At 40.5% G+C, this 20,056-nt stretch overlaps 1 protein-coding gene across 1 annotated transcript in view; it reads right to left on the bottom strand.

The window, feature by feature from the left end:
- Positions 1-13,283, bottom strand: part of ITIH6 (inter-alpha-trypsin inhibitor heavy chain family member 6) — a 57,366-nt gene extending 44,083 nt beyond the window's left edge. Inside the window, 8 exon segments of the mRNA XM_077147011.1 lie at positions 296-303; positions 1,066-1,228; positions 3,111-3,192; positions 3,195-3,357; positions 11,883-12,039; positions 12,042-12,086; positions 12,089-12,108; positions 13,183-13,283. Coding sequence (XP_077003126.1) covers positions 296-303; positions 1,066-1,228; positions 3,111-3,192; positions 3,195-3,357; positions 11,883-12,039; positions 12,042-12,086; positions 12,089-12,108; positions 13,183-13,283 — 739 coding nt within the window.
- Positions 13,284-20,056: the final 6,773 nt, after the last annotated feature.

The following is a 20,056-nucleotide window of genomic DNA, read 5'->3' as shown; positions in this document are numbered from 1 at the left end:
AGATTAGGTGCCCAGTGAGTATCAACTTGATGTATGAAGCAGTGAATGTGCTGGGCTCTGAAAGTTGGCTGAGACTGAAGTAGGCAACAGGACATGAATTGAGAAATTCTTGGTGGGAGACAGCAGGAGCCAGGGCACACAATGAATCTAATGCCTAACTCCACATCTGCATTTCAAGTCCAGGCAGTTGTGGAAAAGGTACAGAATTTAAAAACAAGCAAATGCTTTAGTTAAATAAATACACGCATATGACGTAATAGGTTAAGGCCCCTACTGCCACCTGCTGGCAGCACACCTTCAACTCTGGAGGATGAATTACTTTTATTGCCACTACACAGCTGTTTCATACCTCTCTGCCTTTGCGCCTGGTTTTTCCTCTCTCTGTATGCCTTTCTCTTCTCCTCATCAATCCAGGTGGTGGTGAAAGCCTATTCATTTGATTTCCATCCTAATTTAAAAGCCATCTTTTTTATGAAGACTTCCCTTAAACCTTCCCCCATCAACATCCCATCAAAACTCATCACAGATTTCTACACAGGAGTTAGAAAATTTTATGACCGTCACTGCTTCATATGTCTAGGTCCTCCAGGACTGTGAGATTCTGGGGGGAGATTAGGGGCTATGTCTGACTCCATAAGTGTGTGAGTTCAGTAGTGAAGGGCTCCCTGTTTGGGCAGATGGCTCAATCGTAGCAGAAAGATTGCTTCTAAAGTGAGCAAGAGCTAGAGAGCTCAAGAAAGCATGGGAGTAGTAGACCTCCAGGAAGCCTGAGAGCCCATGAGTGTGAGAGCAGTTACTAGTCATTGGTTCACTGTGCAAAAGGACTGGTTAAGAGTGAGCTATGATTCTATTCAATCGGGCATTATCAGGTCGCCAATTCTTTTGGAGAGCCCATACATCGTGCAAAGCCATGTTTCTCTGCACATCATCCTACCCAGTGTCCATTAATCCTCACATATCCCTAGAGAAAAGCAATTGAGAACCCACAGAAGCTAGATCATTGCCTCAGCCTCTCTGAGTCTAAATCTCATGCTCTCTCCACTTCTCTGTGCTTCCTCACCTCACTTCTCCGTGATGTCCTCCATGATGACATTGTACTGGACAATGAAGTCTGCCGTGATGCCTGAGCTGGAGAAGGTAAACTGGTCTTGCAGTGATGAGTAGAAGTTAATATGGATACAGGTCTCTCTCTTCTCAATCATGCTGCATTGGGGCAAGTCATCTTCACCTGTATGAGTGGGGTGGGGGGCTGATGGAGGGTTCACCACCCAGACAACCCAAAGAAAGTGACAGCAAAAAGGGCACTATCTGGGAAGAGTGAGGAAGTTTAACCCTTACTACCAGATCCTGCTCCTCCACCCTACCATGCACTCCACCTGCCGAAATATCAGCTTCCTCTCCAAATCCTGTGACCAGTTCCTGCTTTGCCTCCTTCAGGAATCCCAGACTGATAGACTCAGCTCTCCCTTCAGTTCCCAGGCATGGGTATTTTGAACCTAACTCACGGCCCCACCACTGGTTACTTCCTGTCCATCCTGGGGCCCAATCTCTGACTGTCTAGTGCGAAGAGTGTCATGTCCTGAGATAGACCAGGACACTGGATCTCCTCCAAGAGGCAGCGCGGTGCATATAGTAAAGAGAGACAGGCATACAAGCAGAGCCAAGGCCCCTCCATGCCTCTTATGCTATGGGAATTCACACAGTTTAGGAACGGGCTCCTCTGAGAAAGAATTTCTTATCTTTTCTCCCCGCTTTGCCTTCTCATTCTCATAGTCTATGTGTGGATAGGCCTTTTAGCTTCTCATGGAATCACAGATGAATTTCTGCTCCCGGATGTTTGCTGGGCTGGCCGTGAGATCAACTCCTCCTGGAATTTTAGTCCAAGACAGATGTCCATTTAGGCATGCCTGTGTGTCTCTCTTTTTTTTCCCAGAAAATAGAAACATGGGAATTCTGCTTCCCTCCTCCTTGCTGCTACAGCTGTCAGGAAGCTTAGGGGCACACTGAGCCCCCATACTCTCCAAGGTGCCTGCTTACATACCTTCCCTTGGCTTCCTTTCTTTCAGAGATCTTTGTTCTGTTTTATCCCCACAGGATTGGTTCTACCCTCTGTTTTAACCTTTAAGAAGAAAAACAGGGAGGGAGCTTCCATTTATAGTTTAGGATTGAAGAGTGCAGGCTCCAAGGTTCGCATGGCCTGGGTGCCCATGTTCCTTCTTTCGACTAACTTTGTGGCCCTGGACAAATTATTCCCAACCTCTAAGTCTCAGTCTCCTCATCTGTGACAAGGGGAAGAAAGTAGCTTCTATTTCATAGATGGTTGTTTTGGGAAGTAAAGGAGACTATTTATATAAAGCATTTGGCTCCATACCTGCATCTTAATAAGGGCACAATTCTTTTAGATCTTACAATTATCAACAAATCATCATTATTCTGTAGTAAATGATTTTGGAGGAGGAATTTTTAAATTTTCACAATGGCCATGGGCTGTAGACGGCACTTCCTGCACAGCACGAAGGGGAAACTGAAGCAGAGCAATTAAGTGACTTGCCTAAGGTCCCATGTTAGAAAAATTTCAAAGCTGGGATTTGAACCCAGGTCTATGAGTCTGTCTCTCTCCATTACATAAAGCATACTGCCTCTCCTGTCATCAGGGTCAAATTAGGCAGAACTTCAAGGCCAAACAGTTTGTATTTCCACGAAAACTTGATGTCCAGCAAGGAACGGAACGACTGAGCTGAACTATCTGCCTCACCTGGGAGATGACTGGACAGGCACAAAGAAATCACCTCTCACATGTGGTTACCCTTACAAAACTGTTTTTTAATTATGAAAATTAAGAATTTTTTTAAAGCTATGTGACAAGTTCACACAGCCTGAAAGTATCTCAACAATTTTGCAACTCAAATATGTCCTGCTTCAGACGTTCCCTCTTGTCACTGTTTGAGTGGGGATGGAACCTGGTAATGAGCATAGGGCTGAAGTTTCCTTATTATGTATCCCAGGGGTAAAAGCAGTTTCCCATCCAGTGTGTAGCTCAGAGGGAAAGAGAAGGTTCCCATCCAGGGATAGCCAGTTCTGTTGGTTGGCCTATGGTGCTCTCCACATATTTGTGTGTGTGCTGGTGAGCAGCCAGCTCATCCTTACAGGCGACACATGCACATAAGTAATGTTTGTCGTTTCTGACACTGTTTGACTTCTATGCTCAGCCTTGTAACCAGTTGGCCAGGCCTCAAGCTCAGCACCAGTTGGTAATGGCCCTGGTGTCACTGCAGTAGTTCCTCATATGCCAGGGAAAATTTCACCTCCATGCCCACTGTCAGGCTGATGGAGATGCTGAATTCTGACTCCGAGTCCCTGGGCAAGAAAGGGAGGAGGGAGAGAAAAGGATGGGATCTTATGAGGTATAGGGGAGCCTGGCTCTGCCCATCCCTGCCCTGTTCTTAGCAGATGTGACCAGGATTCTGGTTCAATTTCTCATGTATAGTCAATTGTCCAGTCCACACATTTACTCAGTCAATCTCTCTCTCTCTCATCTACTTTTATAAATGTTTTGCCTGAGAAAAACACAGGTAGCTAACCCTTAGGTTAACCCAGTCTGTGAAAACCTGAATCTAGTACAAAACAAATATCTAATGATTTGTTTTACAAAAATATTTTTCATTTCATGTACAATGCTTCTTCCCCTTCAAATTGTTCCTTTCAACCTATCCTTCCCATCCTTTCAATAGATTTTTTTACATGGCATTAACTCCTCCATATGCAGCAACCTAAGTCTAACATTTAGTGTTTGCTGAAACTTTGTTGGATCCTGGGATCAAACGCTGAAGGAAGACAATACATTTCTGACAGAAGAATGAAACTCAGGGAAGAAATACGTTTCAATTTAGAAAAATCACACTTGCACATAACTTTTTTGGCCACATCCTGCTGGAAGCAGGAAAGTGGGAATGAGGAAATTAACACCCACCTATTGAACACCTACTGTGTTGCAGGTTTTTATATTCGTTAACTCACATAATCTTCATGTAACACTATAAAGTAGAGATCATGTTCCCTTTTTACAGCAGTAGAGACTGAGGCCCAAAGAAAACCTGTTTCACCTCTGATCCTACAGCTAGGATGAGTTAGGTTTGAGAACAGATGGAAACTTGCAGGAACAAGGGAAAAGAGAGGAGAAGGGAGGGAGAAAAAAACAGGTGAAGTAATTATTATTATCTCCATTCATCAGAGAGGGAAATAGAGACCACCCAGTTGTTATATGGTGGACCTGGCATTAGAATTTCATGTTTCCCAAGGTGTTGAATGAGTTCCATATTTTGACAGACAAAATAATTTTGGATGAGACACAATTGAATTTTTTTATTATAAAGTTTATATATTTACTGTGATATATGTATTAAAATATAACTAGCAATTGAACACATGAGCTTGCAGATATTGCTGCTTTGGATAAAATTAATGTAGGTAATCTTCAAAAGTATATCTATTTAAGGAGCATATACTAAGTAAATAATACGGTAGTTTGTACAGATGGTGACAATTCTGAAAGCAGTATGTAAATTGCTGCAAAGGCTTTTGGGCCTAATTGCCCTCAGATTGCTCAGAGACTGATGAGGTAGAAACTCTGACTTAACCTCATTTTTTTCCATTTCTCTAATGACAGTAACAAAGTACATAGGAATTAAAAGAAGAGAGAGAACACTTTTGGCCAAGTTTTCATGGAAGGGTCCTAGAGGAGGAGACCCTGGAACTGGGCCTGAAAGACAGGGAGGATTTGGATAAATAATCATCACTGGCCATGCCTTTTTGGTCCCCTTTAATGGTTCTTTCTCTTCTTGACCTCTAAATCTTTGGAACATTCTAAGACTGTTATTCAATGTTTTCTCCCCTTCCCTTCAATGTCATTTCCTCTCCTCTTATCTGTTCTTTCTACATTCACTCTCTAGGTGATATCATTTAGCCCCATGGTTTCAAATGCTACTTATACACAGGTGACTCCTAAGTTTACATCTCCAGCATGGATCTGTGCCCTGAATGCCAGACCCATTCATCCAATTGCTTACTTGAATGTCCAATAGGCACCTCAAGTATAACATATTGAAAACTGAGTTCCTGATAATTCCCTTTCCCAAATCTGCTCCACTCTTGATCTTCTTTATCCCAAGACATAAATTAGACTTCAAATGTAAAACAATTAAAAGAGACATAGAAGGACACTAAGTATTAAAAAAGGGACAATTCATCAAGAAGACATAACAGTCATTAATATTTATGCACTGAGCCAGAGTACCACAAAATACATGAGGCACACAATGACAACACTGAAGGTAGATGTAGACACCTTACAATAATAGTTGGAGACTTCAATACACCTCTCTCTCATCAATGGATAAAACATCTAGCCAGAGGATCAATAGGGAAACAGATTTTGAATAGTATGATATGAACTAGACTTAACAGATATTTATAGAACACTACACCCCACAACAGCAGGATACACATTTATCTCAAGTGCTTATGGATCATTCTCCTGGATAGACAGCATGTTGTGTCACAGAGCAAGTTTCAATAAATTTAAGAAAGTTGAAATTACACAAAACACTTTCTCAGACATAATGGAATGAAGTTGGAAATCAATAACAGGTGGATGGCTAGATAACTCACAAATTTATGGAGGCTAAACAATACACTCTTAAACAACCAGTTTGTCAAGGAAGAAGTTACAAGAGAAATCAATAAATATCTTGAGACAAATGAAATTAAAACAGAACATATAGGATGCATCAAAGGCAATGTTGAGAAGGAAATTTATTGCCCTGAATACTTATATTAAAAAAGCAGAAAGAACAGAAAGTGAGGAATTAACTTCACCTGGTTAATTAAAAAGAGAAAGTGCAGCAAACTGACCCCAAAGCAAAGAGAAGGAAAGAAATAACAGAAACTAGAGCAGAAATAAATGAAATTTAAAACAATAGAGAGAATCAGCAAAACCAGAATTTGGTTCTAGGTTGACAAGAAAAAAGAGACGAGGTTAATAAATAAAATCAGAAATGGGAGAGGGAACATAACTACCGACCTCATAGAAATAAAGGAGATAATGAAAGGCAACTAAGCAACTATATGCTAAAAAACTAGAAGACATACATGAAATGGAAAACTTCCAAAAAGCATGAACAACCAACATTGATTCAAGAAGAAATAGATGACCTCAACAAACCAGCCACAAGCAAAGAGATTGAATCAGTCATCAAAAAGCTCTCCAAAAAGTAAAAAGTCCAGGGCCAGATGGTTTCACATGTGAATTCTACCAAGCATTCCAGAGTTAGTACCAATCCTGCTCAAACTCATCAAGAAAATTGAAGAGGAGGGAAACCTACCTAATTCATTCTATGAAGCCAACATCACCTTAATGCTAAAGCCAGACAAAGATACTACAAAAAAGAAAATTACAGACCAATCTCTTTAATAAATATAGATGCAAAAATCCTTCAACATAATACTCACAAAACAAATCCAGTAGCACATTATGAGAATTATACCCCATGACCAAATGGGATTTATTCCAGGTATACAAGATGGTTCAACATAACTGAGTCAATTAATGTAAAGCACTACATCAATAAATCAAGGTGGAAAACCCCACGATGATCTCAACTGATGCAGAAATGTTATTTGACAAAATTTAACATCCTTTCTTGATGAAAGCACTTCAAAGAGTAGGAATAGAATGAAATTTCGTCAACATGATAAAGGGAATATAAGAAAAACCCACAGCTTACATCATCTCCAATGGGCAAAGACTGAAAGCTTTCCCTCTAAGATCAGGAACAAGACTAGGATGCCTACTGTCACATTGTTATTCAACATTCTCTCTTTTTTTTTTTTTTTACATGGGCAGGCACCGGGAATCGAACCCAGGTCCTCTGGCATGGCAGGCAAGCATTCTTGCCTGCTGAGCCACCGTGGCCTGCCCTGTTATTCTACATTCTGCTCGAAGTTCTAGCCACAACAATTGGACAAGAAAAAGATATAAAAGGCATCCAAATTGGAAAGGAAGAAGTGGTACTTCACTATGTGCAGATGACATGAAACTATATGTAGAAAAGCCAAAAAAATCTGCAGCAAAGCTACTAGAGCTATTAAATGTATGCAGCAAAGAGACAAGGCACAAGATCAACATGGAAAAATCAGTAGCATTTCTATACACGAGTAATGAGCAATCAGATGAGGAAATCAAGCAAAAAATTCCATTTACAAGAGCATCCAAAAGAATCAAATATTTAGGAATAAATTTAACCAAGGCCACAAAAGACCTATACACAAAAACCTACAAGAAATTGAAAAAAAAGAATCAAAGATGACCTAAATAAATGGAAGGATAGACCATGCTCATGGATTGAAAGATAAAATATAGTTAATATGCTATTTTTACCCAAATTGATTTATAGATTCAGTGCAATACCAATTAAAATTCCAACAACTTACTTTGCAGAAATAGAAAACCAATGATCAAATTTATTTGGAAGGGCAGGGTGTCCTGATTAGCTAAAAATATCTTGAGAAAGAGGTGTGAAGTGGGAGGTCTCACATTACCTGACTTTAAAGCATATTACAAAGCTACAGTGGTAAAAGAGCATTTTACTAGCTTAAAGATAGATGTACTTATCAATGGAATCAAACTAGGTGCTCATAAATAGACCTCCTCATCTATGGGCAATTGATTTTTGTTAAGGTGGTCAAGCTAACTCAACTGGGATAGAGCAGCCTCTTCAATAATTGAAGTTCGAGGAACTGGATATCCAAATCTAAATAATGAAAGGGGACCCATATCTCACACCTTATACAACAATTAACTCAAAATGGGTAAAAAACCTAAACATTAGAGCTAAGAACATAAAACTTTTAGTAGAAAATATAGGAAAATATCTTTAAGATCTTGTGCTAGGAGGTGGTTTCCTAGATCTTATACCTAAAGCATGAGCAATGACAGAAGAAATAGATAAATGGGTACTCCTCAAAATTAAACACTTTTGCATCAAAAAACTTTGTCAGAAAAGTAAAAAGTCAACCTATGCAAAGGGGGACAATATTTGGAAACCAAAGATCAGGGGTTAATATCCAGCAACAACAAAAAAGACAAAGCAACCCAATTAAAAAATGGGCAAAAGACATAAACAGACACTTCTCAGAAGAGGAAATACAAATGGTTAGAAGGCAGAAGAAAAGAAGCTCAACTTCACTGGCACAGCAATTGGACAAGAAAATGCAAATCAAAACCACAATGAGATGTCATCTCACACTAGTATAATGGACATTATTAAAAAACAGAAAACTACAAGTGCTGGAGAGGATGTGGAGTAAAAGTCACACTTATTCACTGCCGGTGGGAATGTAGAATGGTGCAACTTTTCTGGAAGCCAGCTTGGTGGTTACTCAGTAAGTTAAATATGTAATTGCCATATGATCTAACAATCCTGTTACTAGGTATCTATTCGGAGAAACTGAAGGCAGGAACATGAATGGACATTTGCTCACCAATGTTTATAGCGGCATTATTCATGTTTGACAAGAGGTGGAAACAGCCCAAATGTCCACTAATGGACATGTGGATAAACAAACTGTGGTATACACATACGATGGAATGTTACATAGTGGTAAGAAAGACTACAGTCATGAAGCATGTAACAATGTGGATGAACCTTGAGGACCTTCTGTTGAGTGAAATTAGCCAGAAACAAAAGGACATATACTGTATGGTCTAACTAATATGAACTAACATTAATGAGACAACTTCGAGAATTGACATTGAGAAAACCAGGTTATCAGGAGATAGAAATAGGGTAGAGATTGGGCATTTGGTGCTGAAGGAATACAGATTGTGCATCTGTCCTTCAACCTTATTGTCTGTTCTCCTTACAATAGTCAGAGAGATGCTGTTAAATCCTAAGTCAGGAAATGTCCCTCCTCTGTTCAAAACTCTCTGTGGCTCCCATCTCAACTCAGGGTAAAAACCAAAGTCCCTGTCAGGACTTGCAGGGCCTACATAATCTGGCCCACTGTCACCTCTTTAACACCATCTCCTCCTGCTCTCCCTCTCACTGACTGTTCCAGTCACACTGGCTTCCTTGCGTTTCTTGAACTTGCAAGCACATTCCTATCTCAGAAACTTTGCAATTACTGTTCCCTCTGCCTGGAACTCCAGTTATTTGCAAGTCTTATACCCCCTCATCTTTTAGGTCTCTGTTCAAGTATCATTTTCTCAGAGAGACATCCTTGATCATTCAATATAAAATAACATTTTCATGCTTACTCCCTATCTCCCTTGCTCTACTTTTTTTCCTTTGTAGCATTTTTCATTCATAAACTGGCATATACTTACTTATTTTTTCCTTGTCTATCTTTTCCATAGACTATGAACTTTTTTAGCATGGGGAGTTTTATGTCTTATTTATTGCTGTATACCCAATGCCCAGAATAAATACCCTGGAACACAGTAGGTGTTCAATAATTATTTGTGGAATGAGAATTCCAGACAGCAGGAAAACACAGTATGCTTCAGGGAACAGAAAATAGATTTGGCTGGAGCAGAATGACAGGGAAGGTAGTTATAGAGAGAAGGTTGAGGTGATTGGATAGGACTAGAGAATAAAGGACTTTAAATATTGAACTCAAAGAACTCATATGGCAACAAAAGATGCTTTGCTATGGGGAATGGGAAGTCATGGATGATTCTTGAAAATGAGAGGGATTGGGTCAGAGCTAGCCTTTGAGGAGTGATAGTTTGGTGTCCTAGAAAATGTTAGTGCAACTCTATTGGAGGCAGGTATGACAGTCTCCATTTTACAAATGGGGAAACTGAGGCACAGGTATCAAGCAAGCCACTTGACCAAGACAGCAGCTTCCAAGAACGTTTAGGGAGCACAAGTAGCCTGCAGAAGAGACTACTCAGGCAGGAAATGTTTCTAGGCAGCTGAAACAGACTATTGCTGTGGCTGGGCTAATATGGGGTGGGCTGAGCTGGCACTGCTCCAAGTTCTCCTGGGGGGTGGGGGGATGTAGGGTGGAACTGGTCTGGCAACAGCACACTGGGGCCTCTGTGTGAGTACTGCTCCAGCCAGCACACTTTCCACAGAGTCTGCCCAGGAACACTTCTTCCAGTCTGCTTTGCTTGCTATTTTTTAAAAATTACTTTCGGTGTTTTTTCTTTGGAAACAAATATCCAGATTCTGTCTGACTGCTTGTCCATTGCATTATTTTACTGCCAACTTTCTGGTTAGCAACCATATTCGGGATCCTTGCCTGCTTTTTCTGTCTTTGGTCCCACTGGATCCCCCATGGGCAACGATTTTGGTCTGTTTGAATCCTACCCATATTGAAATCCTGCTTCCAGGAAGCCCTCCTGACTACTACAGTACCTCTCCTCTGAATGCTCTGGCTCTGACCTTATACTTATCACCTCCTCTGACCTAGCATCTCTCCAAGGGAGTGGCATGTACTCGTCCATACCAGGAGATTCTCATTGGCAAAGCCTAGGCTCCTACTCTTCAAGGCTGTACAGATTGTTCATGGCACAAGTTCTTCTCTCTACCAGCAAGGGAAGGAAGGTTGGGAAAGGGGGTGAGTAAAGGGTGAAATCCAGCCTGTGCTGAGCTCCTTGTCTGCTCCTTCTCCCATATTCATGATCTCAATGAAGTCACTATCATCTACCACGTCATACAAGCCGAAATAGAGAGGCACCCTGTATATTTACTTCTGATTTATAATCATCTTTTTCCCTCTTTATGGGTTCTCAAATCCTTTCCTCCACCCCACTGCCACAGTACTGCAACAGCATTTAATTTCCCTTAGGTACAGGGACACTGTCCCAGTTTCCTTACTGATCTCCTTGCTTCCCGACTGCCCCTTCTTTGGCTATTGTTATTCCTTGCTTAAAACCTCATCACATAATGTCATCATTGCCACAGTTACCTTAAATGCCCCAGGGAGTGCTGGAGATGAGGCTTTTTTCCTCATCCTTTAAAGATTTATATTTTTGTATATGCTTCATAAAGTACCTAATATATATGCTCAGTAGTATATTTATATAACTTACAGATTTATATTATTGGGGGAATAGATGATAACTTTTTCCTGATAGGAATGCACACGCATGAAGTGGTTTGGAGACCCTTTAGTAAGGTCTAAGTACCTGGTCTGGCACTGGGGGCCCTCCATGACTTAGTCTTTCTCTCCTTCTCGACTTTTCTCTTCTGACCACTATTCCACATCCTGCCTAGGAGACTTGCAGTTCCTTTAATGATGGATCTTTTGTACCTTTACTCCTTTTGCTTGCGTTTCCCACTCCACCCTGACCCTACTTGCTTGTTAAGAATCTCATATTTCAGGCTTCATTTTAGGTATCATCTCTATGAGGCTTTCTCCACTGTCTGGAGGCTGGGAAACTGACTACCGTCTCCTGGTTGGCCCACGTTCCTGCATTCAGACCTCTCTCCTCCCAGCATACCTTATTAATATTATGTTTCCTTTTTCATGTCCCCCATTAGACTGTGAACACTATGGGAGCAGGGGCTGTGTGGATCTCCCTCTTTCTGTAGTACTCAGCACAGTGTAAGGCACATAGTCAGCATCAGAAAATGTTTGTTGAAATAATAATAATAGATAACATTACCAAATAGTTACTATGTGTCCTGTACTGACTTTAGCCTATATTTTCACATATATTCAATCATTTAATCATTGCAGATGTGGCATTAATTTAATCCACATTTTACAGAGTTGTAAAATAAGACTCTGAGAAGTGAAGTAACTTTCCCTGAGTTCTAAGTCCCATTTCTGGGAAGGATTCAAACTCTGATCTCAGAGTGCATGCTTTTAATCACTCTACTCTGCTTTTCAGAACAAATAAAAGAATGAGCGAATGTATGCATGAATGAATGAAGCAGTGAGTTAAGAAGCAGATTTGCATAGTGAAATTGTAGATAAAGGCAAGGTGAGACAGGTCCAGGTTGAAGATGGCTTCATGGGCCTCAGCATGAACAGGACAGAAGTAACCAATGTGTGGGCATAGTGGGACACTACAGTACAGAGTAGCTTATCATCAACAACCTCGAAAGAAGACAGGGAGGTGGATTAGGTAGACCCTTGGCCTAGATGGGTTGGTACTTCCGAAACCAAGACTCCTAGATAGGTCTCAGGCTACAGGTGTGGAAACTGAGGGGCAGACAGGACAAAACACCTGTCATCTATTTCATAGATCTGCCTGATATCTCAGCTAGTTTTATCAAGTCTCAGAACCAAAGACTCACAGAAAATCACAAATCAAGGGACCTCTGGGCAAGTGTCTCTCCAACTTTAATGTGCACATTAATCGTCTAGGGATCTTGTTAAAATGCAGATTCTGATTCAGCAAATTTGTGGTGAGGCCTGACACTCTGCAATTCTAACAAGCTGCAGGGGATGCTGTTGCTGCTGGTTCACAGATTTCACTTTGAGTAGCAAGGCTTTAGAATATAATAGAGCGGCTGCTGTTCATTGAACCCTGTAGTATGCAAAACATGTAGAGCCTATTCAGGAGCTCAGGTGTACAGAATGATACCTGATAAATGCAATTATGCACTGCAAACATATAACCATTTGGCATCCATGATCTTCTTTAATCTTCACATCAGTCCTGTGAGCTAGACACTGTTATTGTCCACATTTCACAGATGTGTTAAGTAAGGCCCAGAGATTGAAGTCACTCAGCGAATAAGATATCTATCTTCTTCTTCATCTTTCCTCAAATCATGGTCCCTCCATCCACCCATTCATAATGCACATCTAGTTGATTCCCAGTTTAGGGCAGTGGGAAATAAGGGCAATTTGGGATCAGATGGACCTGAGTTCAAATTGTGGTTCTACTACTTCCTAACTGTGTCTTATCTCTATTTCTTCCTCTACATAAGGTCGGTTAATAATAGTGCCTATTTCATAAGGTTTCTGTGAGGACTAAATGAAATAATAACTGTAAAATCCCTTGTGCAGCACCTGACACGTGCTCAACAGATAGTAATTCTTTCCTCTGGCTCTAGCTTCGCAGTCATAGGACTGAGGAAACTGCAAATAGCCTCCCCCCTTTTTCCCCAAGGAGCTCCTTTTTGCAAAAATGCTAGAGCTTTGCTCCTTCATCCAAAAACTGACCTTTGTGCTTGGTGAGGGGTGATCAGTTGCCCCTGGTATGGCAGTCCAAGGAGAATAGTCAGCAGAAAGCTTACATAGACAAGGCATCTCCACCTAGACATGATGCCACCTCTGGCCTGAGTCTGTTGCTCACGTCCAGAAGCCCTGAGCTCAATCTCCAAACCCTTGCTCTTTTAAAACTCCAGATATGTCTTTTCTTGGAAGAGAGGGAGGGGCCATCCTGTAGGGTGGGGAAGGTTCTGAAAGTGGCATTGAGGCCCACATAAGCCGGGATTATCCAAGTGCTGGGGCTGGCATGTTGCCTGGAGAAGGACCAACTCCATACCTCCTTTTTCCCTTCATCCGGCTGTAAGATGAATGGAAACTAAACATACCAGAGTGCTGGGTCTGTTGGTTTGCTATGTTGGCTCAGGGTGGGGTTTTTCTTTCCTATAAACATCTAAAGGAGCTCAATAACTGGGGGCATATAGAAAGGTCAGTTAACATTGGTCATCTTAATATATAGCAGATATGAGAGAGGGATTGGTAGGGCAAGCCCCCAATTGTAATCTTTTCTAGTACTTTTAGCTTAGAGACAAGAGGGAGTTATCTGGTGTCCCATGACAAATTAAGAGTTAGACAAGAGGCTTACAATCTCCAGTATTGTCATAGGCCAAGATAGCCTGGGGCAGGAGTGAGAATATAACATAGGGGTTCAAAATACAGGCTCTATATTTAGACCAACAGGGTTTGAATCTCAGACTGAAACTTACTAGCAGTGTAATACTGAGCAAGTTAATTAAACTCTCTGTAGCTCCCGTTTCCTCATCTATAAAATGAGGACAACATTAGCACCTACTTCATAAAGTTTTTATGATAATGAAGTGAGTTTGTACTTTTGCAATGCTTGGCCCATGGTAAATGGTCAGTAAAATATTAGCTGTTAAGATTAGGACAGAAAACTGAGTGTCAACAGATGGGGGGATTCAGAAAGGGGTATGGATTCTGTGCAGATGAAAAGGAAATGTCTTCAGATAGAGTATGGCAGAAAAGACATGTCTATACAGTTAGGCTGAATTGTATGATATATGAATAAAACTGTTTAAAAATGAACAGAGAGAAACATGTGCTAGAGAGAATGCAGAGTGAGAGATGTACTTATTCACTGTTGGTAGGGAAATGAGAGGTCTAGCCCCTTGGAGGGCAGTGTGGTGGTTCCACAGGAGGCTAGGGGTGGGATTGTCATATGATCCTGAAACCCAGTTGCTCAGTGTGTACTTGGAGGAACTGAGTGTGGGGACACGAGTGGATATTTGTACACTGGTGTATCTGGCAGCAGTGTTCATTATCCACAATGAATGGAGATGGCCTAAGGGTACAACGACTGAGGAATGGAAGGGGGAACTATGGTGTACACATACAATGGACTACTGAGTGGCCACAAGAAGGAATGAACTTATGAGGCATGTAACTAGATGATTGAACCTTATTAAGAGCTGTATGTTGAATGAAATATCAGGAACAAAAAGACAAATATTATCATGCCTCAATCATATGGACTAACTATAATACAAACATTTGGTGAACTAAAGTTGAGAGCTTGGGTGATCAGGTTGGGGCTTATTGTAAAGGGTCCTAGATTTTATGCTCTTGTAGCAGTCGATATATTAAGGAGGTGTAACTGCTAATTCTAAATTCTGAGATACTGAGCTGTTTGCATGTAACATGGTCTTTCCCAGAAACTTCAGGTATGTATGTGACACCTGAGAATCAGAGTTAGAGCTCAAGCTATGAAAGTCAGCATTACCCCATACAGGGACTGTTTAAAAAGTTGAAAAAGTGATCAGACATCGAGTAGAGACATGAATGAAGCTGATCCGGATAGGACTAAGGTATATCAGAAGACTTGGTGAAGGACAATATCATCCATGTTTTAAAACTTCAACTTCTATGTTAGACTAAAAGGAGAGATGTTTATTTGGTGCAAAATTTATATTTTGGATAGTGCATTTCCTAATTTAACTTGTATGGTCAGTTTAGTTAACATCATAAGTACATGGAATCTTGAATAGGGCATGAGATTTTGTTGTTTTTTCCAGGTTAATGTGATGCCCTGATAAATGCTAGAGAGATTTGGACAGTGAATAAAGAAGTACTTGCAAAGTCCCCTTGGGGGAATGGGGAAAAAGGGGGTAATATTCAACTTCCCCATTTGGACAATTTTTTATATTCTCACAAGCAGTGGGGACAAACAAATCAATAGGCTGAGTCCTCCATTTGGAGTTCACCCCTATAAAACTTATACCTGCAAAAGATAAGCTAAACCTACTTAAAATTAGGACTAAAAGTCACCCCCAGAGAACCTCTTTTGCTGCTCAGATGTGGCCTCTCTCTCTCTCGCAAAGCCAACATGTCAAGTGAACTCACTGCCCTCCCCCTCTACTTGAGACATGACTCCCAGGGGTGTTAAACTCCCTGACAGTGTGTGACAGAAATCCTGGGATGAGATGGGACCGAGCATCAAGGATTGAGAAAACCTTGTTGACCAAAAGTGGGAAGAGAGAAATGAGACAAATAAAATGTCAGTGGCTGAGAGATTTCAAACAGAGTCGAAAGGTTATCCTGAAGGTTATTCTTACACATTAAACAGTTATCCTCTGTTTAGTTGATGGTGTATTGGAGTGGCTGGAGGGAAGTTCCTGAACTGAGGAGCTGTGTTCCAATAGCCTTGTTTCTTGAAGATGATTGTATAATGATACAGCTTATATGTATATATATATAATATGACTGTGTGATTGTGAAAACTTTGTGTCTGATGCTCCTTTTAACTAAGGCATGGACAGATGAGTAAAAAATAAATAATAGGGAGACCAAAGGTTAAAATAAATTGGGTACATGGAAATACTAGTGATCAATGAGAGGGAGAGTTAAGGGGTATAGTATGTAAGAGTTTTGTCTTTTTACACCATGTATGGAATGTTTGTATGTTAAGAATGCTTGTGTGCTTTTATGTTGTTTTATTAATAAAAATATATATAAAAAAGATTAGAGCAGAATGGGGCATAACTGAGATCAAAAGCATGTGAAGCCCCCTGTTCTAGTTTGCTAGCTGCTGGAAGGCAACACACCAGAGACGGATTGGCTTTTGATAAAAGAGGATTTATTTCATTAGCTCTTCAGAGGAAAGGCAGCTAACTTTCATCTGAGGTTCTTTCTCACGTGGGAAGGCACAGGACGATCTCTGCTGGCCTTCTCTACAGGCCTCTGGGTTCCAACAGCTTTCCCCAGGGTGATTCCTTTCTGCATCTCCAAAGGCTTGGGCTGAGCTGTGAGTTCTGAGATGAGGTATGCTGAGCTGCTTGGGCTGTGCTGCGTTGAGCTCTCTCATTTAAGCACAAGCCAATTAAGTCAAACATCATTCATTGCAGCAGGCACACCTCCTAGCCGACTGCAGATGTAATCAGCAACAGATGAGGTTCACGTACCATTGGCTCAAGTCCACAGCAACAGAACTAGGTGCCTTCACCTGGCCAAGTTGACAACTGAATCTAACTACCACACCCACTGAGTTGGGGGAGCAGTGGGGGAGATGTTGAGTTGATGGGAGTCAGTCTACCTGTGAGAACCCAGTGATGCTCTGAATTTGGTGTCTGGAGGTACAGTGAAGAGTGGGAGTGAGGAGTGCAGCTGAGATGAAGGAAATCACTTGAACGTCTGTGTATAGGACATCAGCATCAGTCACAACCCCTATTTTTCCCCCTTCTGCCCACATAAAGCAACTGCAGCTCCAATACTTTCCTTCAGACAAAATTCATGACATTTTACAAACTACCTAGGGATCACTAAGACTGGTGTTATGGCATTTGGCACCACAGAACAAAAGTCTCCTCATTCTGGCATTTGGGGGGCCCATAGCATGTTCTCCTTAAAGCCTGCCAGTTGTCACTTTCCCTAGTCCACATAAAGTCTTCTGACAGATTTTCCTCACAGGAAAGATCCCTAGCTAGAAAACGGGCTTACATAGGGAGCCTACATTAGCTACCCAATCCTTTTATCTTAAATATGAATGGATAACCAAGAATCCTCAGGCAAATCAAGGGAATCTCCAATACGAAAACAAAGAACTAAGATAACTGCAACAACTGACCCCAGAAGAATTCTGGAATTTGGGAAACAAAAGAGAATTTCAGAAAATAAAATGTATAATATTCTCAGCAAGGTTATTAACATCCATATAATAGGAACTAGGTCCCATACAAATGGCTAAAAAGCACATGGAAAGATGCTTGACATCACCAGCTATTAGGGAAATGCAATCAAAACCATGATGAGATATCATTTCACACCTACCAGAATGGCCATAATAAAAACTAACAGAAAACTAAAAGTGCTGGAAAGCATGTGTAGAAAATAGAAATGATTATTCACTGCTGCTGAGAATGTAGAATGGTGCAGCTACTCTGGAAGGCAGTTTGGCGATTCTTCAGGAAGCTGAATGTGGAACTGCCATATAATCCAGCAATCCTGTTACTAGGTATATACTCAAAAGAACTGAAAGCAGGGACGTGAATAGACATTTTTAGATCGATGTTTATAGTGGCATTATTCACAGTTGCCAATAGATGGAAATAGCCCAAGTGTCCATCAACGGATGAATGGATAACCATACTGTGGTAGATATATATGATGGAATATTATGCAGTTATAAGAAGGAATTAAGTCCTGATGCATGCAACAACATGGCTGAACCTTGAGGAAATTATGTTGAGTGAAATAAGCCAGGCACAAAAGGACAAATATCATATAGTATCACTAATATGAACTAATTATAATGAGCAAACTCTTGGAGCTAAAATCTAGAGTATAGGTTACCAGGTGATAGAAAGAGAGTAGAGAATGGGCAGATTGATGCTTAATCTGTAAATAAGGTTTAATAAGGTTGATTGTAAATGTTCAGAAATGGATAACACAACACTACATGGTGGTAGCACAATACCGTAAAGTGACTAACGGTGCTGAGCGTGAGTATGTTTGAAAGGGGAAGTGTAGGGTCGTGTATGTCTTTAGAAGGAAAACTAGGGGATAAAACGTGGGTCTGTATAACATAGCAAAACCTATAGTGGACAATGACTGTGGTTAATTGTACAAATATAAGAAAGTTCTTACATGAACTAGAATAAATGTACATCACTATTATAAGGTGGTAATAATAAGGTGGTATATGGAAAAATACAATTAATGCAAACGGAGGACTATAGTTAACGGTGATATTGAAATATTCTTTCATCAATTGTAACAAAGGCATTATACCAAAGTTGAGTCAATCATGGGGAGGGGGCATAAGGGGTATGGGATACTTTTTTCAGAGAAATGAGAATGTTCTCATATTGATTGTGGTTGTGATGAATAGCTATGTGACTAAACCAAGAACCACTGATTGTTCACTTTGAATGGATTGTACAGTGTATGAATAAAACTGTTTTTTAAAAAGAAACTAGGTTTTACAATACAGGAACAATAAGAGAAAAGAAGGACTACTTGGATATTGACAATAAATTGGTGAAATAAAAAAAAATCAGCAGAAGGACTGGAAAATGATGTACAGGAAATCTCCCAGGATATAGGGCAAAACAAAACAAAACAAAACAGAAAATATAAGAAAATTTAAGACACATAAACCAATCTAGCAGGCTTAATATCTGAATGGAAATCCCAGACAGACATAATAGAAACAATGGAGGAGAATTTGATTAAATCACATTAGAAGTTATGTGTAGGACAGGTATCCAGAACAATGAATGTAGGAAACAGTGGATCCAACCGAAGCCATTACTGCAGCAGCCTCTTCACTGGTCCTCTTTTTTTGCTGTTGTCACTCCTTCCCACCCCCATCAGTGTATTTTTACAGTAGCTGGAGGAATCCATTTTAAAACCCAAGTCATTTTCTGTCTCTCTGTTGTTCAAAATCTTCCTGTGGATCTCACTGTGGCTTATAGGGCCACATTTCCTATTACTTCCCTTCCCACTTTCCCCAGCACTAGCAACACTGATCTTTATACTCTTCAAAATTGCCAGGCATGGAAAAAATAAGTGCCAGACATAGTCCTAACCTAGGGCCTTTGCACTGACTTTTATCTTCTCTCTCTAGACTATCAATTCCAAAGGAGCAAGGATTGCTATCTGTTTTGTTCACTGCTGTATCCTCAGCCCGTAGAACAGTGTCTGGCACATAGCAGACACTCAATAAATATTTGTTGAATGACTGAATATGATAAAGACAAATAATTCAAGGAAAAAAGAAAAGTTATTAGAAACTCTATGTGTGTAGGGGGGGACTGTTAAAAAATCGTAGTCTAAATATTAAGCAAAACAAAATATAGTATGATTGTTAACAGCTGGAGTATAAGAGGAGCTTTCTTTTGACCTCGATGCTAGAGACGTGTTACTCTGAGAGGCCCAGGGATTGTGACATGGACTTGTAGAGAAGGAAATGTATTCCTGGCTCTCTACTTGGCTGAGTTTTGAAAAATATTTACAATGTCACGATAATGTAAATGCTGTCTATTGATTTTCAGGTTTTAGAGTCAACCGGGGGGCAAAGTAGAGAAGACTTGGTTGTGGCTGCAGAGCAAAATATAAATGTTAATAACCTGGATAATGTAAAAGGAATAATGAAACTGACAGTATGATACATTGTATGGGCAGCAGGTAGGTAGTGGTACTAATAACCTTGTCCTAAAAAGTGGACAGTCTCAAAAATGGATGGAACGAGAAATAAAGATTTGATTATATTTTTAAATCAACCAAGAGAAAAACACAAAAGAGTATCACTGTTAAATGTTGCAGAAGAGTGGAGGGAAAAATGAGGCAGTGTACATAAACAAAACCCTCATTT

The sequence above is a fragment of the Tamandua tetradactyla genome, chromosome X, assembly GCF_023851605.1.
Source record: "Tamandua tetradactyla isolate mTamTet1 chromosome X, mTamTet1.pri, whole genome shotgun sequence".
NCBI lineage: Eukaryota > Metazoa > Chordata > Mammalia > Pilosa > Myrmecophagidae > Tamandua > Tamandua tetradactyla.
This window is presented reverse-complemented; position numbering and strand designations above follow the sequence as displayed.